Source organism: Hippocampus bargibanti, linkage group LG12 (genome assembly GCF_051943395.1).
Source record: "Hippocampus bargibanti isolate YZ-2025 linkage group LG12, ASM5194339v1, whole genome shotgun sequence".
Lineage (NCBI taxonomy): Eukaryota > Metazoa > Chordata > Actinopteri > Syngnathiformes > Syngnathidae > Hippocampus > Hippocampus bargibanti.
This window is the reverse complement of record NC_142745.1, coordinates 12,642,201-12,668,917: the sequence shown is the minus strand read 5'-3', so window position 1 is coordinate 12,668,917 and position 26,717 is coordinate 12,642,201. Positions and strand designations below refer to the sequence as shown.

The following is a 26,717-nucleotide window of genomic DNA, read 5'->3' as shown; positions in this document are numbered from 1 at the left end:
CGGGTCCCCTTTTGTACCTCTTTCCAGATTTGCTTTTTTTTTTAAAGGTTTTATTAAGAAACAACCAGATGACTTTGAGTGAAAAAAAATAGAAAAGTCAAAAAGAAGTCTTTTCATAATGCAGAGTACCCCAATGGTGGTTAGTAAGCCCCCTTGCCAAGCATTAAAGCCCTCACATTCATCATTTCCGCTGCTGGATTTTTTGGCAGCTCTGTTCTATGCTCGGATTGGGGCCAGAGCTCGGATCGCTCAATGTTGTCAGAAAAAAAAAAAAAAAAAAACAGAATGACACAGCGTGTGAGTAATCTCGGGATCGGGACCCAATTCATTGTCTTGAAAATTTTGAGACTCAAAGTATTCGACTTGTTAATGTACTGCACTGAAAAAGTGAGTCTTGTGGTTTGTTCAGCATGTGAATGACCTCAGTTGTAAACGATGGCCCACCACAATACTTCCACAAGAAAATAAAGAGGTGCTGTTGGCTGTTTCGTGTCTCACTTTGCTATTACAGCTGTTTCTCCATAAAACTAGACATAGTACAGTTTGGAATTTACAGCTTTAGCTATTACAGTACTGATCATCGGACGTTTCTATAAGGTGCTCCTGACCATTCTCCTGTGTTGTGTTGTGAGGTCCTGAATAGCAAAAAAAATACAAATAAAATAAAAAATAGGATTCATTTTGATATAAGGTAGCGTCTTTGTTGTGCCTACACAACAAAGACACTCCTCATTTCTATGAATGACGCTGGGAAAAAAATACATTATAATTTACCGTATTTTTCGGTGTATAAAGCGCACCGGAGTATCAGGCGCACCACCAATGAATGACAAAGGCTTTCCAAATATAATATGTAAATATATAAAAGTTTTCCATATATAAGGCACAACACATTATAAGGCTCACCCCAATAAATAATATATTTTCAAACTTTTTCCATATATAAGGCGCACCACCAATGAATGTTGTACTTTTTACATATATAAGGCACAGTGGAGTATAAGGGGCACCTTCAATTAATGAAAAAAAGTTTTCCAAATATAATATATAAACATTATCCGTATATAAGGCACACCACATTATAAGGCGCACTCCCAATGAATAATGCATTTTCAAACTTTTTTCCATATAAATGTATAAGGCGCACCCCCAATGAATGTTGTATTTTCAAACTTTTTCTATATATAAGCCGCACCGGAGTATAAGGGGCACCTTCAATGAATGAAAAAACGTTTTCCAAATAAAATATATAAAAGTTTTCCATATATAAGGCACATCGCATTATAAGGCGCTACAGTAGAGGCTTGAGTTATGCACAACTTCTTCTACAGGGGGGGAAATGGAGTTGGTGGCTGCTGACAGTAGTTGTGGCTCAATATTATTTCAAATATTAGATGCACCTGCATATAAGGTGCATATTAAGAAATTAATATTAAGGCTTTTTGGTGCACCTTATACACCAGAAAATATGGCAATTCTCTCTGCAGAAATTATTGGGCTACTTTCATATGTTGGCACATTTGCTGGCATGGTAATGCCTTTCAGATATAATCACAAAACAACAGCAACATAATGTTGCAAGATTCCTCAAAAATACACAAATTGGTGAATTTGTAAAGATTTAACTACTACAAATAAGCACCTCGATTGACGGCCGCTGCAGCCATGATGCTATTTATTGATGGTATTAAGATTAAGATTTGCATATGCAGGAGAAAGGGGGAGAAGCTATTTTTGGCACTTATTATCAGCACAACAGATGTGCGAGTCCGGCGTTTTCTGGGGACCTTGCGTGTGTGTGTGTGTGTGTGTGTGTGTGTGTGTGTGTGTGTGTGTGTGTGTGTGTGTGTGTGTGTGTGTGTGTGTGTGTGTGTGCCTTTGACCTCGCACCTGCATCGACATCCACCGTCAATTGCTTCTGAATTGTCATCGTCTATCCTGGCCACTAAGGATCAGCCGAAGATCACAGCGAGGAGTTTTTTTTTTCCCCCGCCAGCCGTCATTTTTATTTCTTTTGTTTACCGCTGAAATTTCAAACCCGCACACACGCCCTGCTCGAGAGGCCGATACCAAGTCGCCGGAGGCAATGGGTCAGCGAACATGCACAAATGAACATTCCAGTTGGATAAACAGCAGCCTGCTTTTTCTACCTCGTCACTCCCTTCCACTTTGCTCCTTCCGATGAAATGTGTGGGTGCACCTCATAAAAACAAAAGAGATCTGCTTTTTGGATGGATTTCATCATGATTAGCTTTCACCTTATTCCGGAGCGCCTGTTTTCATGCGCGGATCATATTCTACTAGCTACTAAAAAAAAAAAAAAAACTAGTAAAAATTCAGGTGCGCTCCATTTGGTCGAGAAAACATTTTTGCTTGCGAACTGAGACATTAAAAAAACTGAAATTGTTGTTTTTTGGTCGAAAATTGATCGAGAACCGAGACATTCCTATTAGCTAGCTAGTTCTTTTGTCCATCTTTATCATTCACTTTGTTGGCTCAAAGTACTGCAAGCTTTAGCACGCTTCACTTCTTTTTTATTTATCTAGCTTCTAGCTAGCCTAGCTAGATAGGTACCTAGCTAGATAGGTACCCAGCTAGCTATCTATTTGCTATCCATTAGCTATCTTGCTGGCTAGCTATCTAGGTCGCTATCTATTAGCTATATGGCTATCTGGCTATCTATCTCGTAGCTATCTGGGTAGCTATCTATTAGCTATATGGCTATCTGGCTGGCTATCTATTGGCTACCTAGCGAGCTATCTATTTGCTATCTATTAGCTAATATTGCTGGCTGGCTATCTATCTAATGGCTATCTGGCTAGCTATCTATTGACTATCTATTAGCTAGTTAGCTAGCTTTCTATCTATTTGAGTTACTTCTGGGTTAAGTGAATGCTGGTGCCGCTGCTCGCCTGCAGAAAAACTTATCCTGTGACTGTAAAGTGACATTGAGAGTTTTGAAAAGCGCTTAGAAATGAAATTTATTATTATTGTAAAAGTGAACACTTTTTTTGCTCGTTAAGACCGCAAAATTTGAAATGATTGCAAGACAGCGAATTGGCTTCCTGTGCAGTACACAGTCGCCTTCCAAGTAGATTTTATCCAAAAAACATTCCGTAACCAAGGAAGCAAAAAAATTACAAAAGCACAACATATTCTAAGCTAATCTGATACGATTTGGCATAGAAATACAAATCAAGTAGAAAATGTAACAATGGAAAGTTTCCATGTTTTATGGGAAAATTGAATCAGGGCCGCATGGAACTGATTTGATATCAAGGCTCCTCGGCTTGCATGAATGCAGCAAACAAAGGAAGTAAAAAACGACTCAGCGGGTAATGTTTTGTCCCCCAAAAAATGTCAATGATGTAAAACAATGACAAAAAAAACAAGAAAGAAGTGGAACCCTATTGTATTGTAAGAGCAGTGTTTGCTTTAAGATTGCTGACAGAGAAGTACAGAGAAGGTCAGAAGGAATTGCATTGTGTCTTTGTAGATCTGGAGAAAGTGTCCAACAGGGAGCCCAGATAAGAGCTGTGGTATTGCATGAGGAAGTCTGGAGTGACAGAAAAGTATGTCAGAGCGGTGCAAGACATATGTAATGACTGTAAGACAGTTGTGAGGTGTGCTGTCGGTGTGACTGAGGAATGCAAGGTGGAGATGGGACTCCACCAGGGGTCAGCTCTGAGCCCCTTCTTGTTTGCTATGGTGATGGACAGGCTGACAGCCGATGTTAGACAAGAATCTCCTTGGACCATGATGTTTGCAGATGACATTGTGATATGTAGCGAGAACAGGGAGCAGGTGGCGGAGAAACTAGAGGTGTGGAGATATGCCGTGGAAAGGAGAGGAATGAAGATCAGTCAGGAATATATGTGTGTGAATGACAGGGATCCAAGTACAAGAGTGATACTACAGGGAGAAGAGATAAAGAAGGTGGAAGATTTTAAGTACTTGGGGTCAACTGTCCAGAGCAATGGAGAGTGTGGAAAAGAGGTGAAGAAGCGTGTCCAGGCAGGCTGGAACGGATGGAGAAAAATGTCAGGTGTGATGTGTGATAGAAGGGTTTCGGCCAGGTTGAAAGGAAAAGTGTATAAAACAGTGGTGAGACCAGCCATGATGTTTGGACTGGAGACAGTGCCACTGAAGAAAAGACAGGAAGCAGAGCTGGAGGTAGCAGAGCTGAAGATGTTGAGGTTTTCTTTGGGAGTGACCAGGTTGGATAAGATCAGGAATGAGTACATTAGAGGGACAACTCATATTAGAGGCTTTGGAGAGAAAGTCAGAGAGGCCAGACTGAGATGGTTTGGACATGTCCAGAGGGGAGAGAGTGACTATATCGGGAGAAGGATGCTGAGCCTTGAACTGCCAGGCAGGAGACCGAGAGGAAGACCTAAGTCCTAAGAGGAGGTTTATGGATGTGGTCAAAGAGGACATGAAGGTAGCTGGTGTGAGAGAAGAGGATGCACAAAACCGGGTTAGATGGAAGACACTGATTCGCTGTGGCGACCCCTGAAGGGAAAAGCCCAAAGTAAAAGAAGAAGTTTGAGACTCCCAAATTCACTTTTATCAAGACACAAGCGTTCTGACATCCCGAGGCCACCAAAAAGGCACTAGCCTTTCGAGTAGCCGTAACCGTAACCGTCACGTAACAGTAATCATAATAATAATATTTACACGCATACGTGTGTGCAATCTGCAGTATTCCCAGTGTTCTGTAGAAACTCATCCATGTGGCCCATTCCGAGGAACTGCTGCTCCCTTGAGCGCCATTGAGAGCAGCTGTTTGTAATCAGCAATCAACGCTGTCGCTATCCCGGACGAGAGTGTGACATCGAAGTGGCACTTGGGAAGAACCCCCCTCACCCCGGCGCCCCCTTACACACACATACACACATTGGGGCACCTACTGATTACCTCAACGCAAGAATCAATGACCGAATGGAACCCCCTCCACAACCGAGTCGCAATCTAATATTTGAGAACTCGTCAATTTCGAAGAACCACATTTACAATAATTTTGTTGAATATTTCTGCTTATCAGGGTATTTTTGCCCTCTTTAATATCATAGGATATTACTCACATTTCCTGCTCCTTCGGTGCTACTTTATTTTATTGTTTGTAAGATGAGTTTTAAATTATATTAAAGTATTTGGGCAATATTAACTCATTCACTGCCATTCACAAATTTATTAGGGAATTGAAAATACAACGTAGAGTGTCATTCCCGATTGGTTTTCTTGCCTGGGTGCCGATAAAGCGCTGGCCAGACCTCTGGCAATATTTTTCCCTTCCACAAGGGGCAGCATTTCCCTGTCTTTCCATGTCAGCGCTTTGTTACAGGTTCAGCTGTTGTTAAAGCGCTATATAAAGAGATATGTATTGTATCGTATCGCATTTGTACATCCACCCTCATTTCAAGCTCATATAACTCCAGACCCATATAATTTAGGAATTAACTCTTTTTTTCCCTGATGAAAGAAGTGAGTCAAAGGTTTCTAACGGCGCATTGAATGCTTCTGTAGTCGTAAAACTCAATATTCTGTGGGTCCTGGAATTCGAGTGACAATGACAAAAACCCTGGCACTCGAGTGGAGAAATTTTTGCACATCATCTGGCAGTGAATGAGTTAATTTAGAAAAGTAAGTATCAAAGGAAATGCTGACTTTGACACATGGCAGTAATTATGACAAATCTTCACAACTCCAGCCACAGATACTGATTAAAGTCAGCAAAATTACCAATAATTACCAATAATAATAATAATAATAATAATAATACATTACATTTTATGCGCCTTTGTATTTTGACAAACTTCATTTGTTAGTCAAGATATCCTTATGTCTGTGGTGTTTGTGTTGGTCATCTGGACGTCTGTGGTGCTTAGAAGTTAAATGTATCATTATTTTTAAGACATGGGGTTAATTTATCCTCTACTGAGTTGGTAACACTCACATTGGTGTCTTTTCCAGATTGGATGCATTCAGACTTCCTTTGAGGGGCGACAGGCCAGTGGATCTATAAAAAAAAAGTCAACAAACAGAATATCGGCCATTGAAATCCCTTTGGGAACGGTTTTCACGACAATCCTTACAATGAGGGGCTCCTTGTTTATGTCGTGCAGATCCAGAGACAGGATGTAATCTTTGCTACCCACATACATGCGGTCGTGGTCCTCGTCCATGCGAAGAATTCGATAGTCGCTGGAGTTTAGCAAGAAGGAGAAGTGGTGAGCCGTGCCAGTCGACTTTAACTCTGTCAAAGGAGAGAGAGAAGGAGAAAATAAGTGGTTTTGTTCGAAGGCTGTGGTGAAAGAAAAACATAGCGTAAAATTGGCAAAGAAAAATCACAGACGCGGTCGTATGGGATAGTGTGCAGGCTGCCTCCATTGTGGCGCCCATTTCTCGATTTATCCGTTCATTTGGATGAGCCGTAAGGTTGTCTTTAACCACCCGCATACACAAAGACACATATAATGATGGCACATGTGCATATACAGTCGTAATGAGGCAGAGAACCCTCAGACGGCCCAAAGTTATTTTACACAATAAAGAATTTATTTTAAAATTGCTATGCAAGTAAATGTTTCTTTCTGTATAAATATAAACATCATCTGCGGATGCCATCAGTCGGTCATAGAATGAATTCAAGTGAAGTCAAGGTACAAATATAATATGTGATGGTTTTGGTCAATACTCGAAATGACAAATTATGAGAAAATTGGTCCTGCATAAGAAGTGTATTAACTAATTCACTGCCAGACATGTGCAAAAATGTGTCAACTCCAGTGCCAGGGTTTTTGTCATTGTCACTCAAATTCCAGGACCCACATAATATTGAGTTTTAGGAGTACATAAACATTCAATGCAGTGTAAGAAACATTAGATTAACTTCTTTCATCAGAAAAAAAGAGTTCCTGAATGATCTGGAGTTATATGAGCTTGAAATGAGGGTGGATGGCAAAAATACAATGCAATGCATACATATTGGTTTATGTAGCGCTTTAACAACAGCTGAAGCTGGAACAAAGCGCTAACATGACAAAAACTGGAAATGGTGCCCCCTTGTGGAAAGGGAAAAACATTGCCAGATGTCTGGCCAGCGCTTTATTGGCAACCAAGCATGTACAAAAAAAACAAAAAACGAACTAATTCGCGAATGGCACTCTACGTCATATTTTCAACTCCCGAATACATTTGTGAATGGCAGCGAATGAGTTAAAGTCTGCTGTTATCGAGCCATGATTTCACGTGTGACTGTTACTGCACTACAGTGGCAAGTTGTGAATTTCACACCGAGGCCTTCAGTCGTGCTAAGTCTGACTCAATCTAACTCAGACGTGGGGAAACTATGGCCCGCGGGCCACATACGGCCCACATACGGCCCACCGAACTTGTCCAAATTATAGTAAAAACAGTGTCTGAAAGTCATGACAAAAAGTTAGCGGACAACAGGACAGACAACTCTGAAAAGTGGCCTGCCAAGCCATAAAGGTCCCTACCTCATTTTTCACAACTTGAAACACAATAAGACAAGCGCAAAGTATAAAGTATTTTTTTTTATTAAGGCTGTACTTTCCACAAATGCGAACTTGCTTAAATTGATAAGGGCTATTTTTCACATTTGAAAGACAGTTAATAAATTGGGTTATAGTGTTCTTACTTTGCTATGAGGTTTGCACACACAACATTTAATGCTTTAGGTTTAGTATATCCGGCCCAAAAACTCCCTCCAAATGCTCCAGGCCTGGCCCCTCTGTAAAATTTTAGAACCCATTGTGGCCCGCGAGTCAAAAAGTTTGCCCACCCCTGAGTTAGATTCATTCATAGAGTCATTAAGAGTTAGATTCTAACTCTTAATGACTATTTTATGACGATACAACCTTCACTGCACCCACAGGTGCAACTCATATAAGAAGTGTGGTGTGATTTACATTAGAGGGTACTGGTAGCCACGAAATAAGGCCTGCGTAAAGGCCAACTTGAAATCTGATTACATAAAACAACAGTTTTATCAACACTTATTTTACGCTACAGGGCCTGCGAAACTGATTGTGAAGGTGTCCAGGTCGATTTCTGACCCTAGTAACAAATAATGGCTGAAATGTGATTGGTTAAATGCTCAAATATGAAAACACATATCTGGAAGCGGCGCAACAGTGGAAAAATAATGAAAGGAAGCTGAAACACAATTTGTAATTATTTAATAAGAATTCATGGAGGAAATATAATTCACATTAGTCCGGGATTCAGATATTTTTAGGCCTTGAAGGCCCTGACGGTCCAGCACGACGGTCCGCGACAATGCATGCTTGTCAAACTAACATTTTTGCCTCCTTATAAAAGTGTTCAACAGTAGAAACACATCATTGCAGTTCGACAATAGCCTCCAGCGCAGAAAGAGCTCTCAAAATTCAGACATATTTTCAGTAAACTATTCCATTGGAGGCATCACCATAGTTTGTCTTGTTGAATGAATTTTGGCATTTTAGTTTCTAGTGGCTCGCACGCCACGTCACAAATGAAAAATGCTGGATTGGACCTTGGTATGGAGTTTGCATGGTTTTCTCATGTGTGCATGTTTTTTGTCTGGGTAATCTGGCTTGCCTTTACATTCCAAAAGCAAGGCGTTAGGTTCACTGAAACTTCAGATTGTCAGTAAGTGTGAATATGAACGGTTGGTTGTCTACACCACGCGCCCAACCAGTGCCGACCAACGGTTCCAGCAGAGTCTTACCTAAGACACCTGGGAAATACTCCAGGTCACCTCAAAAAGCTGGAATTTGAACAAATGTTGAAAAATGAATGAATGGATGCTTTGATTCCAACCGCAACAGCTTGGAAATGAAAGCCAAAATGCCGTATCAGTCAAAACAACTCAGAATGACCATCCATTTATTGCCCTTCTGGTTTTTCACACTGGATCCGTCCAAAGTGAACAGCGACATGAATCTCAGGCTGCTGTAAGTTAACATTCCAAAAGCCAGATAGGATTTTGGATTCTGGCTTTCCTCTGGCTCGTTTCATCTCTAAAAAAATGACCTGTGAATCTGAAAGTTTTCCAGGCGGGAAGACTTTCTCACTCCCTAACGTCTCTAATCATATCACATGTAATGTCAAAATATCCGGCGCCCATTGGGCAGGTGGGGGCTTTCACGGTATAATTGCAAAGAAAGAAGACAGCTCAGTGACCATCCAGTACGTCTCAATCTCCCCTTCAGGCATTTTCGGACCTTGACAAAGCCAACCATATACTTGCAGAGAAAACCAGAAGAACCACACATGTTCCTGTTCCGTGGGAGTAGAACCCCCCCCCCCCCTGCTATTCCCTGTCTCCCTCATAACGAACAGGATACACAAGATAAAATACGCTCTCCTTGACCGAGATATGGCAGAACATCTGCCTGTTTGACTTGGAATAAAAAGTCTTACGTACTGTACGTGGTAGTTTCCCCTTGCAAATGCTTCAAATGGTGAGTCCAGTGTCAGAAGGCCAACAGGCCTCTCAGCTGCCGGCGGGACTTGTTTCAGGAGGTAAAACGATATATATGACTGCATGTTGGCTCAAAGAGAATCAATCCCTCACACAAATGACACCTTACAACGATCACATCTGCACGCAGCAGGGGTGTGAATGGGAACCGACTGGTACTAAACAGTGAACGTGATACCGGAAAAGGGTCTCGAGAGGTTTATAGGTGTCTACTTCAGCGGATTTTGAATGTGAGAGAGCTTTACAGACATCACAATGACCCATTTGGGTTTTCTTCATGGTGGTCTTGGATGGGTTGTTAAATTACCGTATTTTCTTGTGTATAAGGCACACCAAAAAAACCTTCATTTTGAATACCCTGCGCTACACGCAGGTACACACATAGAGTATATGTGAAGTAATATTGAGCCACAACAGGTCTCGCAATTCCTGTCAGCAGCTGCAACTCAATTTCCCCCTATAGAAGAAGTACTGCGTAACCCCAGTATCTACTGTAGCGCCTTATAATGTGGTGTGCCTTATAATGTAAAAAAATCTATTTATACATTATATTTGGAAAACGTCTGTGTAAGCTCTCAGTCGTACAGGAGTGGTCCATCGATGAAAAGGTTTCTTCAGCCGTCATCTGTACTTCCTATAAGATGTCGGACGTTTCGCTTCTTATCCAAGAAACATCGTCAGCAAACAAAAGTCTTACTGGTAGTTTAGGCCCTATATATGTATATTCCTATCCCTCATCAGTATTACTAATCATATGTTGCCTAAGCAGGCTATTGTATGAACGATCCAAATTGAACCTCACCCCACCATATCGGTTTAATGAAGGATTTAGTTGTTTTATGAAAATCGCTTCTTTTACTCCCCTTTCAAACCATCTATGTTCTTTCGCTAAGATTTTAACCTCATTGTCGTCAAATGAGTGGTTGCTAGCTTTTAGGTGCATATGTACTGCCGATTGAGGCCCACTAGTATTATCCCTGCGACGTTGATGAAGTCTTTTTTTGAGAATTTGTTGAGTCTCCCCAGTGTACTGCTCTTTACAATTTTCATTCTTACAATGTATTGAATAAACTACATTACTTTGTTTTTCATTTGGCAGCCTATCTTTTGGATGCACTATTTTATTTGCCTTAATGTGTTTATCAGTTTGAAACACTTTAAGGCTGTAGTTTTGAAACCGATAACGTTTGTAATACTGATGAGGTGATAAAGGTGGAAGCGGGGCAATCAGGCCAGTCGTTAGTCAGAAATATAGGAACAATCAGTGAAGCTGCAGGGAGTAGTCCTCTGCTCCCCCCAACCTGAGAGCAGGGACCTATCATAGCAGAGTCCGGCACCGCCATGTCTGGACAGTAGGGATATATATATAGGGCCTAAACTACCAGTGAGACTTTTGTTTGCTGACGAAGTTTCTTGGATAAGAATTGAAACTTACAGATGACGGCTGAAGAAACCTTTTCATCACTATATTTGGAAAACTTTTTTCATTCATTGACGGTGCGCCTTCTAGTCCAATGCGCCTTATATATGGAAAAGGTTTGAAAATATACCATTCATTGGGAGTGATCCATATACTCGGGTGCACCTCATACACCAGAAAATACGGTAAATGTGTTTGTACCTGAAGAGATGACTGAAATTTGTAGTCGTTAGAATTGTCACAGTTTCTTTGGAGGAGCAAGGTGTATTTGACAAATTGCATTAAATAAAGTCAGCAGGAACAAAATCTCAAACAACAAACTCATCAGAACAAAATAATACAAAGTAGCAAACAAAACCATCAGTAAAACATGACAACACAAAACAAACCTGACAGGGTGAAACAAAGAGTAACCCGACATGCCTGGAGTCCTTTTAACTGGCACTGATTAACACAGCAAACACCTGTGCAGCTGCAGGCGTGGCCCAACAGTGCCACCTGTTGGTCGTAAACCGAAAGCACACAGAAAACTGTTACAGTAAAGTCTCGTTATATCGATATCGGTTATATCGATAGTACTGCTTATTACGATACTATTTCTATGAACGCAAGGAGAAAATTTACATGCCGCGGGATCGGATATATCGGTAGTCCAGTTATATCGATATTTTTTCCGACTCCTGAGAATATCGATATAACGAGACTTTACTGTATTTCCAAATGCAAAATTCCGATTTCATACGTTAAACTGTCTCCACTTCACTTCTACATAACACAAGGTGGTTCCAAAGCACTGATTTTTTATTAGATAGTGCTTTGTCATGTCTAATAGAAGCATTTTCCACATAACGAAGAGCGCAAACATAGTGAATAGGCATGGGAACACCATACGTTAGATATCGGGGTATTTTTAGCACGTCAAGATCACATTATAATGGGTGTGTCGGACCTTTACATTTACGTCACATTCATTTCAAATGATTTCTAAGTCTATGATACATTCAGTATACACATTGTTCTACTTGAGAGCATGCCATACATGTCCATTTTAGAGGTAAAGAGCCAAAGCCGTAAAAGGGAGAACACGCTGACACGTCCTCCCCTCCACCAGAAATGGATCATGACAAACTGCACCAAAATGCAATGTTACTTTATAAGTTACTTTCATTTAAACAATGACATACTTTTTCCAAATAAGTCCATCCAAGTTTCGGCATCAATTGCAATCTGCACATTATACACAGCGTAATTGCACTTTGGACTGCAGTCAATTCACATCCATCCTTTCTCACTTTTCGTGGCCTAAAAGTCCCGACGTCAAATTGCATTAATGGTGTTTTGTTGCGTGTATATGATATGAAATCATACAAAGAAAGCAATAAAGGACCTGTTACACTCATGGAGGTCTGCATATTTCTGATAGCTTAATGTTTAGTAAAAGCTAGACTGCCTGGGGTGTGAAAGAAAAAAAAAAAGCTTCAAGCCATCCTGCATGTTTGCACATGTTCGCTAGCTCCCATTTTACCACCCGTTCATTTGCACTCGTGAACTATATAAAAACCACAATATACAGTTCTATAAAGGCCTTAAATGTCTGCGGAAGGCAAATGAACAATAAAATGCCATGCGGGACACTTTCACTTTTGAATGTCGCCTCATAACAATGCCTGCAGTAAGATTCATTGCGACTTCAGGTGAAATACAATGACTGTATAAAAAGACATTAATGTCGCCATTGGAATTGGTAAAACTGCAACCATTTGCTTTCTGAGAAACATGTACTACCTTCACAATAGTGATGTTTGATGGAATGGAGTGGCCGGTTTCATCAGCATTAAACACTTGATGAGGAACGTAGCCGTCTTCTTTCACTATCTTGAGGAATGATCCCTAGTAGGTGCTTTCGCTGCGATAATTTTACCTAGTTTCTCATAAATTGTGTTATGTTTAGCTGGGTTGATAGCTTTTTGCATCAAGTGTACAGATGGCTTGTGCGGGTTATTTGTGGAGCCTGATTGATGGGAATTTTAACCTTGCAGTCTACACTCTGCCTTTGAACTCTCAAAGTTGAAACGAGTCCAAATTTCGCTGTTTTCTATCCATTTTGTCACTCTTTCGCTGTCGTCTGCCTGTCTCTAATGTTTAAACCACCTCCCCTCACTGCTGCGCTCTTGACCAATCACGTGGCTTTAACCAAAGACTGGGGGTGGCGAATAGAGGACAAAAACAAGTCGGCTGCCATTTTGTTGTTTGCAGAACGGTCTCACTCTCTCTCTGTTTATCTATTTAATGTTTGCAGCTCTATGTTTCTGTAAACCCCCCTCCCCCCCAGCTGCGTTCTTGACCAATCACGTGGCTTTAACCGAAGACTGGGGGCGGGGAATACAGGACAAAACAGTTGGCCACCATTTTCTTGTTAGGAGAGCGGGCTCGTTCGACACATCGCTCATTGTGGCACTCCGTGTGTAGTTTGTATAGCAAGGTTAAATTTTCATAAAGTTAATGTTCGTAAACCGAAAAGTTCGTAAGCCAATGGGTTCGTAAACCGAGGTATCAATGTGGTTGAAAAAAAGTTGCCGCTCCTCAACATTCTGAGCGCTCCTTGTCATACCGCTAACAGTCTCCCAAATCAAGTCTCTGTTGAAAGATGAAAGGGGATTTAGTGTGGAGGTGGGGCTGTTGGGTTTGGGTTGGGGGGTTGTGTAGAAAAATCCAGCACACTTGTCCAGGCATCTGCGGCATGTTGCTTGAAACCTCGTTTGCTTGATGTCGAGGTGTGGTCCCTCCGTGCTATGGCTTGTCTGCAGCCGTGCATGCACAAATGAATGAAGCCCCTAAGAGTGAACCATAAATGTCCATTTTAAGATGTTCTAAACTAGGGTTGATACTTATTGATACATATTTTTTAAACAGAGATGATCCACACATGATTTGAAAAAACAAATACATTAATAAAATTAACTCATTCACTGCCAGACGATGTGCAAAAATGTGTCCACTTCAGTGCCAAGGTTTTTGTCATTTTCACTCGAATTCCAGGACCAGAATATTGAGTTTTAGGAATACTGTACATCGACAATCAATACAGCGTTAGAAACCTCAGACTATCTTCTTTCATCAAAAAAAAAGAGTTAATTCCTAAATTATATGGGTCTGGAGTTATATGAGCTTGAAATAAGGGTGGGTGTCCAAAATGCAATGCAATACATACATATTGTATATATAGCGCTTTAGCCACAGCTGAAGCTATAACAAATTGCTAAAATGGACAAAAGGCAAATGCTGCCCCCTTGTGGAAGGGGAAAATCATTGCCAGAGGCCATGGCCAGTACTTTATCGGCACCCAAACAAGAAAAAAAAAAAAACTCGAACAAATTCGGGAATGGCGGTCAACATCATATTTTCAAGAGTGCTGTTGGTCTAGCCTCATAAGGTCAGGTTTTGTTTCTCTTGAAACGTGCTGCTGAAAAATGAATTTTTAATCATGGTCTGACATCTTCCTTCCTCGCAAGATCAACCTTTGATGCAAATTGAGCTCAAACAAAATCACTCGTCTACAAATGAACCACTGATTTCAATGGTTTGCTGTTGGTTGACACCTGTACTCTTAATGATGTTGGATGGAATCATACTTGCAAGGCAACACACAAAAGCTAGAAACTGAAAACAAAATACTGGACACTTGACACTTGTACTGTAATATGGGTTAATGCAATACAGCTACATATATCAATATGCCTTTCTTGATACTTGCACTATGTACAGTTTTTTTTTTATGAAACGGGTTTGCACATTTACAGTATACAGTTGACATTTTTATTTTACTATGCTTAGAATATCTTGTTTTCTATCCTTTCACCCCCCACCCCCACCCCATTCTCTTTCAAATTGCTGCTGTGGACTGCAAATGTCCCCATTGTGGGACAAATAAAGATTTTCTGATTCTGATTGGCCAAAATAATATAAACTAAATAAAATACAGAACTGCGCTTCTGCTAGTGTTTGGGCCTAGATCAGTGGTTCTTAAACTGGGTTGGATTGAACACGACCGGTTCGGTGAGTCGGTCTCAAGGTGGATCCTCCGCTGCAGAGGTCCATCCCTCAGTCTCGTCTGTAGTTAGTGGGCACAATAATTGAAAGAAGGGTTCGGTGAATGAGCATATCAAACTAGTGTGGTTCAGTGCCTCCAACAAGATTAAGAACCACTAGCCTAGATGGAAGGATTTCAAAGCCTTGGCTGCACATTACAAGTAAACCACTTTCTGAGATTGGCTAGCAACCTTTCCAGGGTCCAGTCCTGCCACTAACCCAAAGTCATCTGGAGATAAGCTTCAGATAACCCACAATCGAAATGGAAACAAGCCCATATAAAATAGATGGATGGATGTTTTGTGCATTCAAAGCCTGAGTTTTACATATAATTTTGAGTGTTGACTTCGGTAATGGCCTACTAGGGCTTTATGTTGGAATTGTAAACATTCATTCATCTCCTTGGTCGAAGTTGGGACTATTGACTCAGAAGCATGCATCCCAGGAGCTGATTGCCATTTACCTGCTCCTGTCAAGCAGAAATAATTGCAGGCAGATTACACCTTATCTCTGCGCTTCCGGATGCTGTCGCTCAGATGCTCTTCACGCTCATCTACGACTGATACACTCTGTGTGTGTGTGTGCGCGTGTATATGTGTGTCCGCACTTCAAATCACAGACACCTGCCTTCCAGACTGCCTGAACGGCTGGGAACCCGAAATATTGATTTAAGGAGAAAGCTGACCAAAAATAAATTATGAGAAGAGATGATAGGAAAAAAAATCTATCTGTCATTAAAGATGACATGAAAGGTTCATTAAAAGCCCAAGGGAAGATCTTCGGGGGGGTTTAAGTTGAGGGAAGGTCACTGAGTTTGTCTTGGTATAAGATCAAAAACAAACCTTCATTATGTCTATAAAAGTGAATATGTATCAGATTGATTGTACTTTTCTGTGGTTTGTTGGGGCCCGGGATAGCTTGGCCACCAACCAATTGTCAAATTAGACAACCAAGACTATTTTTAAAAAAATGCTGTGAGAAATCAAGCGGCAATTTCAGCGATGATCGAAACACAGGGTAACAAAAACAAACAAAAATATATATACATATATATATATACATATATACATATATATGTACGTATATATATATATATATACACACACACACACACATGTATATATATATATATATATATATATATATATATATATATATATATATATATATATATATATATATATATATATATATATATATATATATATATATATATATATATATATATATATATATAGTTATGGAGTAATGAGGGCGGGTGTCCAAAATACAATGCAATACATACATATTGGTTTATATAGCGCTTTAACCACAGCTGAAGCTATAACAAATCGCTAGCATGGACAAAAAATCGCTAGCATGGACAAAAGGCAAATGCTGCCTGACTAGCGCTTGATCAGCACCCCACACGAGAATGACATCGAATGAGTTAATACACACATTTCATACAATCAAATGAAAAACATTAATTAGCAAAGGCAACTGCAATTTTACAGTAATCACATTGATAAGTGTCACATGTATTATACTGAAAGAACCCTCATCATATCATACTGCCTTGCCAAATGCCAATCGGCTACTGCCAAAGAACCGACGCTTTTCCTTCAACACCCACTGCAAAGAACATCTGCCTGTGAAAGGTTAAAGGCCATGAGAGGTCCAGGGTGAAAGATTATCCTCAAACTCAAACACATTCGGACATAATCTGGATTATCTCTGGGTCAAGAGAAAGCATCGTAGTCGCGATGATACTGGAGATGGAGGAAGACTTAAAAGATGGTTCTTATATCTTATATAAATTTACCATGCCGTTTTTGTGTGTGTGTATGGTGCATATGTGGCTTTTAGTGTACACAAATGTTATCAGTGTTTTATAGATGCTTTGGCCTGGTGGCTTTGACAAATCAAGATAAAGGGGGATTAGCGAGAAGGGATGAATAATGTGAGCGAGCTGTTTTGAAAGAGTTAAAAACCCCTCTCCCAAACTAAACCCTGACCTTGCACTCAGGACAAATACTCTTCGTCTCCGTCCGATGCGCTAATACACACACACAGATGCACAATACTCCCTCTCAATTCGTTTTTTTTAATGGATTACTCAGAATCCCCTCTTCTAACCCAGTTTGATGAAGTTAGTCCCCAAGCTGAGCAAAGCTGTCAATAAATCAATTTCTCATTCTTTTGACGGTTCTTGTCCATCAAGTTCACGGCTGGTGTGGTGCTAGCTGGCGGCAAATGAGATGCAGGCAATTAGAAGGTAAATAGAGTGAGACCATTAGACCCCCAAGTGTTGTTGATTCAAGGTCCACGAGGGACGACAGCCACCTCGACCCATACTCCATCCGTGAAACTCTTTAAGGTCGTTTTTCACTCGCAACACACAAAATGGTTTGGAGACGACAGGAAGGGGTCCAACCCGGGACTTTATGCACTCCCGTTTGTCAAAATAGGCTGTTGAGAACCTGGGGAAACTGTTGGGTGTTAGCCCTTCTGGTCAGATCCAGAAGTAAAGAGTCCCTGAACTGCTGAAGGGGGAGGAGGGGATTTGTAGCATAATCATGACATGTCAGGTGGAAAAATAACGATAGAGTGTGCCAAGATACACAAAAATGCTGATTGCAATGGTGGCTGCCAGTTTAGTGAATGAAGGAAAGAGTGTTTCTGGCACAGAGAGCAGACTTTGAAACCGGCCCTGACAGCAGTGATGGGGCATCGTAGGAGTTCGTGGAGTATTCGCAAAGTACTCTTATCAGTCCCTTGCACTTTTGCCAAAATTGAGGTATTTCTATGATCGTTTTAGTGTTCCAAACACAACACGGCTGTTTTGATTTCATTTTCATGTGTAGGAGTTTCTGTATACAATTGAATTCCCTTTTTTACCGCTACGTTGTGTGTGCAAAGTTGACACGTTTCTTTTGATCGATAAAAAGGTTTCCTCAGCCGTCCTCTGTACTTCTTTGAAGGTGTCGGACATTTCGCTCCTCATCCGAAAGGCTTCGTCAGGGAACTAAAATTGTGCTGGTAGCTCTGGCCCTATCTATCCCTCATGGCCAGACCTCTGCTTTGATAGGTCCCTGCTAGCAGTGGACTACTCCCTGAAGCTAAACTGATTACTTATTCTGTTCTGTCTGATTATGTTCTATGACTGGCTCGGATTGCCCCGTTCGCTTTGGTATCACATCATCAGCATGATTAAGCCTGTGTGTTAACAATGTAAGAAGTCTGTTGTAAGCACGATAAAAATTAAACCTCAACCACCATTTTAGTGAAAGGTTTTGCTGTTTTACAAAAATGGCTTCTTTTACAGACACATTTCGTTTGAACACGATTGGATTCTATTCTAATTATTTATCGATCTGTTTTCAAAAGTGGTTGGCCTAATTTGCTATGCGTGTGAGCTGGAGCGTATGACATGGCAATCTATAAAGACAATCAACCTGTCACACTCATCTTCACATCGATGTACGCGTACGAGTCTGTCCTTTTTTTGTGGAATGTTTGAGGCAGTCAGACGAACTGGAGAAAAGCCATGCAAACTTCACACGAGAAGGGCGAAGCCAAGATTTAGATCACAAACCTCTTAATTATGAGGCAGACGTGCCAACCCTAGCCCATATATTAATTTTCACAGTGTCAAAAACTTAGATGAAGATATGGATTTTTTGATGCTAGAATATATTATATCTTCACAATCAGGACTTGGTTTGGTCTGAATGAGTACAGGTTGTTAATGAAAATAACAGATGTGTTAAAAAAAGCAATTAATTGATCAATTCTACCATGTGTCATGTGTAACAGCTTTGTATCCATCTGTCCTCGAAAATTATACCCTAACCCTAACCCTAACACTAACCCTAACCCTAACCCTATATTAAACTTTTATAAACATACAATAGCCTGCTTAGGCAAAACAAAACTTAGGCAACTTTCGCAATGCTGATGAGGGTCGTTATGCTGATGAGGTGATACCGGGGGGAGTGGGGGTAATAGGCCAGTCGTTAGTCAGGAATGTAGGAACAATCAGTGGGGCCACAGGGAGGGGTCCCCTGCCCCCCCCCCCCAACCTGAGAGTAGGGACCTATCATAGCTGTGTCCGGCGCCACCATGTCTGGACATTAGGGATATATAAATGGGGCCGATACGACCAGTCAGACTTTAGTTCGCTGACGAAGCCTCTTGGATAGGAGGCGAAAAGTCCGAAACCTTCACTTTTGTACAGATGACGGCTGAAGAAACCTTCTCATCGATGGACCACTCCTGTACGACTGAGAGCTTACACAGACATAAAACAACGTTGTTATACAGTACAGTTTATTTCTTTAATTACAATACAATAGCACATTTATTATACATAAAATAAGGTATATTTTTTTTCTGATTTCTGATTCTGATTCTGATTCTGATATTTTGTGTAGCTTTAAGGCTTATTTAGTAGAAAGTTATGTTTTTTGGGGACCTGGAAACCGATTATTCTAATTTTTGACGGTTTCCTATGGGAAATCAATATTTGGAAGACACACTTTTCGCCTTACACGCACTTTCTTGGAAACAATTAAGTTCATACGCTGAGGTAACACTGTACTTACTATTTTGACGATTTTGGATTTATTGTTTTTATTGGAAACCGTCATTTCCATGATTAACCCGTAACCCGGAATGGGATAGTGAAAACCGTAGTTTTTATGACAAAACTGGAGTAGTTGGCAGGTATGCAAATATTGACTGTTATTGCATTAAAAATAGTGAATTCCTGGTACCAAATGTACCAGGTCATGATACTTCATTTGTACAACCTTTTTTGGGGGCGGATTGTCATATCACAAATAGATATGTTATAATTCCTTCTTTATTTTTCAAATATCACATGTTTATTTCTTTTACAGTTGGCAAAGAGTGATTGAGGGAGTATCTGAACATCATTCATCTCGTTGCTATCATGCATCAGATTTGCTTGGAGCATTTCCGTCTGGCTTGCATACCATCATTTTAAAAATGTTATGGTAACCCTTTTCACACACACACACACACACACACACACGCACATGCACACGCACACAAATGCCATCTCTCTTCACTCAACCCTCTCGATGCATGTTTTGATTTATTACCTTAAGCTTCCTCTCCTCTGTGGTTTGCCTCATTTTATCATTTACAGCCATCTACATACCAACAGGTTGAGATAACGCACCTTTTTCGGTCGGTTCCTTCACGCTTTTCTTTTGCGCCCGGCGTGCCACAAGTGGGAGAAGCCGGCGGGTGATGTGCAAGCAGTGATATATGCCGTGATGATGTATTTAACTCAATGTGACTCCAACTTCAACCCGTCATTTTGAATTTTGCATCAAGGTGCCCAAAGGGAAATTTATAATAATGATGGCAAACAAATGGTTCATCAAATCATCCAAATGAGTCATTCGCGGAGGTTTATATTGAGGAAAAGGTTTCTTCAGCTGTCATCTGTACTTCTTTGAAGGTGTCTGACATTTCGCTCCTCATCCGAAGAGCTTCGTCAGTGAACTAAAGTTGTGCTGGCTCTATATCCCTAAGGACAGAGGTGGCAAAACCCTTCACTAAATCGCCACGGTGGTTTAAGGTTTATTTAGACCGTGCTTACAACAGACTTCTTAGGCCGATACAATGTAGGCTTAGCCATGCTAATGAGGTGAAATCAGAGCCAGGGATAAAACAATAGAGGTAAACAGATTGGCTTCAGGGAGTGGTCCATTGCTCCCCTAACCTTAGGGCAACGACCTATCAGAGCAGAAGTCTGGCACAGCCACCTCTGTCCATTAGGGATATACTCTATATCGGGGCAGGTTTACCAGCACAACTTCAGGTCACTGACGAAGCACTTCGGATGTGGAGCAAGACGTCCGGCACCTTCAAAGAAGTACAGATGACAGCTGAAGAAACATTTTCCTCGATCCACGCAAATGGATAATTGATTGGTGTGTGTGTGGGGAGGGAGGGGGGTACTTACATCACAAAATTTTCGGGAAATGAATGACAGCTAACTTGATATTTTTGTCGGTTATAGGGCTGAAACTATGTTACTGTTGCCGCAGAGCATGACTATAACAATTTTGGCCACAAACTTCATTGACATGAACGACTCTTCTCTTTTTTTCCTTTCGGCTTTTCCCTTCAAGGGGTCGCCACAGCAAATCAGTGTACTCCATCTTTAGAGGTTTGATACGCATGTTTGTTTTAGCCAAGCTTTTATGTGAACGACTAATGAGTTACATCTTTGTAATGCGCAATCAGACAAGGTGTGTCAAAAGAAACAAAATGTGTCAAAAAAAGCAGTTCAGCAAAGTCAAAGTCAGCTTGATTGTCAAATATGCCAATATGCATAACTTACAGCAGAGATGAAATTACTGTCCTTTCGGACCCAGCGTGCAAGGCACTATAATGACTTTAACAAACATAATAAACACGAAAACATTAGTTCCCCCCGATGAATATTAATTCCACATAAATGCCAAATAAAATGGAAGAGATTGGGCAAATCCCATTCCTATTCCAGCATGTCAAATCTTGGCATACTGGGATGAGTTTGGTTTGGAAGAACTTGCAGAAAACCCCCGTCAAACCTCCCTAATGTTGTTCTGGAGCCACATTTCCCTCCCCAAAGTTGTAACGAACAATACTGTACTTTGCTCACTGTGATGCTAACGGAGACGGTTGTGTTTCAAAAAAAATTATTACAAAATTCCTGATGCAGATCATTTCCCGAATTAATGACGCATGGTTTCGCTTCTGCTTACATACGCAGCTATGACGAAGTTCAGTGTTCAATGAATAACTCTTGCGTCCACACACACATACACCCACAGTGTGGTGCATTGTTTGCTAACCTGAAGACACAACAAAGGTACGCATGCACAAAAAGTTGCCGAGCTGGATTTCATTGAGCAAAAAGTGACTTTTCAAAAAAGAGTCTGTTTTTTCAAAGGACAGTTGTCAACCCTACTACTGATACGTCAACATACCATCATCGACAGTGGTCAAAACGAGTCCCCTATAAGAGAATCTGATTAAATATAACAACCATCTATTCATCCATTCCATTAGCGTCCAACTAGAGATCAGTGAACCCGTAGATCAAAATAGCCCATGATGATTCTGCAGGCTACCCGTACTTTTTGACGGCCTATTATAAGATTTGCAACCACAGGCTAGGATAGAACAAATAAATTAAATAGAAATTTTCATTCAATTTAAGACTGTCTGCTCAAACAAAAACACATGGATTTTAAAACCCCCTCTGGAGCAGCCCAGGAACAATATTATGGTTTCTGTTTAAAGGCTTGGTGAGAGCAGGGCTTTGTGTGTGTACGTATGTGTGTATGTTCTGTAGCCTGAAATGGACTCAACCCAGACTTACTCGGACTGACAATTAGGCCAAGTATTTGCATTTTTACTCGAACACATTCAGTCTGTGAAGGCCTGGTTTGTTGGTTGTCTCTAAAACATTATCCAGATGACAATCCCATGGTGTGATGTCTCTGAAGGCTTATTTTGAGTGATTATCCTGTAGTCTGGTGTGTGTCAAGTGGGCTTTTATTACTGTTTCGCATCTCCTCAGAAAAATGTTTTATTGTGTTGAAATGTTGAAATCTGATCAGTAATTACCGTCATAAATTTCCACATTGTATTAAAAAGGAAAAGTTATCATCCTTTCTAATGAAAAATTATCAAATGTCCCATTGTTTGTCTCCTTTAAAATACTATGCTGATATACTAGGGGCGGCCCGGTAGTCGAGTGGTTAGCACACCGGCTTCACAGTGCAGAGGTCGCCGGTTCGCGTCCCGGTCCGGCCTCCCTGTGTGGAGTTTGCATGTTCTCCTCGGACCCGCGTGGGTTTTCTCCGGGTCCTCCGGTTTCCTCCCACACTCCAAAAACATGCATGGCAGGCAGATTGACCACTCCAAATTGTCCCTAGGTGTGAGTGTGAGAGTGACTGTTGTACGTCTTTGTGTGCCCTGCGACTGGCTGGCAACCAATTCAGGGTGTCCCCCGCCTTGTGCCCGAAGACAGCTGAGATAGGCTCCAGCAACCCCCGCGACCCTAATGAGGAATAAGCGGTACGGAAAATGAAATGAGATGAGATGAGATGAGATATACTAATCTTGTGGTGTGGGTTATGCTTAAAAATATCTCTGCCCCACCCTATACTGCATTATTATTATTATTAAGCGCGGTTGAATATTTATGTTGCATGGTAAACATGGAAGCCGCGATTGCAATACACAGACGCTTTCCTACTTACGAACATTCGAGTTACGAACAATGGTACATACAAACATTTTTGTAGTAACATATGTAGTATTCTCGCCAGTTATACATGTACATATCTTTATAGAGCTTATATTTTATTAATTAATTTTATTAAATCTTTATTTTTCAGGACAAACCAATTCAGGTTACTTATCCAAGACTTAAATTTATATAAACCTTAAACATAGATAATAAGCCTTCAACATACATTCCATATAAAATATAGCACTGAAGCAACTTACGAATGAATTCACCTCACGAACAACCGTTCGGAATGTATCTTGTTCATAAATTGGGGAGCGTCTGTACAACCAAACCAGAAAGTGACCGGAATGCTGAGCTGTTATCCAATAAAATGGCGTATAGTTGTTTTAAATATGTATCATGTGTCAAAAAAGCCATACATCACAATCCAAACAAAGTGATCGATATGCTGGGAATTTTTCATGGTTTTTCTACGAACGTTTTATTTTTGTTTTTTTAAGATCCCCAGTCGCTCAATATTGCATGTCACTTTTGATGCGATAACAGATGTCATCATCTGGATTATGTGATGTTTGTAATTTTGAGTACAAATCAACAGTATAAGCAGTGTTTGAAATAATGTCTGCCCGGAGGCCCCGGGCATACAACTTTTAGGTCGGGCTTGCAACTTTCAAAACGTCTCTGCCCGGGTGGCCGACAACTTCTTTAAGAAAAAAAACAAACGATTATTTTCAAATCAAACATTTGTTTTATTCAATAAAGCACAAGCTACAAGAAAACCGCTACAAGCCACGTGGACTCCTCTTTCTAAGCTTTCAAAACTTTCAAGTACACTTTTCAGTCACGGTGTAGTCCGAAGCACGAAGCAGGCTTGTGATTGGCTGCCATGCCGAGTATGTAAATTGCCAAACGAACGTTCGCAAACATTGCATTGTGCACTATGACGACAAACGACAAATGGAGCAAAATCTTCAGCAAGGGATATTTACCATACATTAAGCAAGGGAGCATTTGTGGTAGGTACTTCCTTAATTTAAAAAAATCCTTTAGACTTTGCAACAATGTTTTTTTTTGCGATTAGTCGTCTTATTGTGTTTCAAGTTGTGAAAAATGGGGCAGGCAACTTTATGGCCGGGCAGGCAACTTTTCAGAGTTGTCTGCCCGGGTGTCCGCTAACTTTTTGTCATGAGTTTCAGACACTGGTATAAGGTAAACAAGTACACATTTCCTCACTCGGGGTGCCTCACATTTAAAAGCAATGATGTTTAAAATTACTGTCCCATTTTACACTCAATTCTTCAGATAGTCCTGCTGCAATTGTGCTTAGAACATTTCATACTGTCAATAAAAAAACAAACTGAAAATAAAAGGTATTACCATTAACAATCCCATTATTGACCTTGACTGTTTTTAATCTCATGTATTCAATCTGAATGACTGAACCTCTTAAAACAGCCTCAAAGTAGTTACAAAGAACAAAAAAAACATCCATGCCCAAAGAGATTGTAACTATTGCATCTGACAATAATCTGGACACTTAACATTGGATGGGAGAAACAGACTATCGTGCTATGGCACATTTAATACATCTTTCAAAGTGGGGGGTTAGCAAAAACATCCATCATTTCTTAACGGGAGAGAGGCCGATGATGGATTTGGCGATAGTGGGAATAGTGGGAATAGTGGGAGGCGAAGTGAGGGGGAGAGGCAGCAAGGGGGAAGGGTGACGGCAATGGAATGCCATTATCCATTTGTCAGGAGGTAGTTTTGGATGCGCCACAATTAGGTAGGAAAGCGCTAAGTAGGGCCATGATCCATGATCGTAGATGGTTGATTCATGGCATCTTGAAACAATTGGAATTAAAAAAAAAGAAAAGGAACTAGCAGAGGCACTGATTGCAGTCAAAAGAATGGCATGTTTAAACAAATGTTAAAAAAATGAATACAAAAGCAACAGTTAGTTTTCAAGCTGATAGATTTTATCAAATGCAGACGCTTCGTGGTCTGGTCCAACACCCAATAGTCGAGGTTCTAGGTTTGAGTCTTGATTTAGGTTCTCCTGCGTCCAGTTTATAGTAGCTTTGTCCCACATTCTCAAGGTAACTACTCTGTTTAACATAGAAGATGTTTCACCTCTCACACGAGTGGACTTCATTGGTTTTTGGAACAAAGCTTAGCTAGAACTGTTTCAGCCTAAATTGGTGCGGAAAACCCAACCATGAATAGTATAATTCGTTTGTAATGCAAACATCACCGGCACATACTGAAACTATTGTGAAATAAGTATTGGGCTAGCAGGTTTTTACACGACGTAACATGTTGGACTCAATGACCTAGTAGGACCATGTTTCCTTGAAAATAATTAGGGGCTAAACGACGTCTCAATTTCAAAACACTCGCTTCAAATGTGAGAAACAAAGTGTCACTCAAGTTGAAGTGTGCTGGCAGCCATTCCATCTTTAATGTAGAATGGGAATTGTCTGCTCACCGACAGGCCTGGTGCTCCTCTCATCCTGGTCGGTGATTAAAGCAAAGCTTGCTTCAAGGTCAGCCTGACTGACAGACCTTTAGATTACTGTCTGTCTGCGTAATCCACGTTTTTTTTTCACTCTACCATTGCTGACTGACATTCTCACCCCTCCCATTCCTCAAACCCCATCTCCTGTTGATTTGTTGGCTTTCACGTTTGACGGACAGATGGGACATCCTACTCGGAGACCCTGTGGCCTTTGTCTCACCCGTGACCACAAGGGTCAGTCTGTTTCAGGCCGCTTGGGGGCTTGCAAAAAAAGGCCCTCGTTGGAGGAAAATCCAAATTAATAAGGGGCACGGCTACGGAATGACAATAAAGGGTTCTTCTGTCACATTCAGACAATGCAAAACGGAATGTCAGCGTTGAAGGAACCACGTCTAAACATGTGGTTCACATGACCTTCCTAATTGATTTTGACAACAAAGCAATCACATGGGGGTTCTCCGTTTACCATGGTCCCCACTTCCAAAATTTCAAGGTTACGAACTTTTACGTTGACACGGATCGACGTAAGAATACAAAGTTACAAAGCACGGGAAAGCACACTCAGTGACCATTGCACTTCCAATGCTTTGTTTGAATGTTTTAAATGTGTGGCTTCAGTGTTTTTCCTTACAAATATTATCTGTAATAATAATCTTGAAACTCTGTAAGATTAGGACTTTTGGTTTCATTAGTATGAGAATGGAACCAGATTTAATTAAGCATTCAAATTTGTATTATATTTTGAACAAGTATCCTGTCAAGCGTTTTGGCCAGGTATTTGAATAATGATTTTGATATGATGATATTGTTCTTGTCAGATAATTTCGAGGAGACCTTTGCATTGCTCAGAGGAAAAACCAATGCATTGGACATGAAGAAGGGGTAGACAACGTTGACATACTTATTCTTAATGTTCTCCCACTGATTGTCG

General features: G+C 40.7%; 1 protein-coding gene across 1 annotated transcript in view; it reads right to left on the bottom strand.

Annotated features, from left to right (window-relative positions):
• LOC148890513 (semaphorin-3F-like) overlaps positions 1-26,717 on the bottom strand; it is an 80,440-nt gene that overhangs the window by 31,467 nt on the left and 22,256 nt on the right. Inside the window, exons 3-4 of the mRNA XM_089009826.1 lie at positions 6,096-6,256; positions 5,957-6,019 (exon numbers count right to left, since the gene is read on the bottom strand). Coding sequence (XP_088865952.1) covers positions 5,957-6,019; positions 6,096-6,256 — 224 coding nt within the window. The remainder of the gene's footprint in view (positions 1-5,956; positions 6,020-6,095; positions 6,257-26,717) is intronic.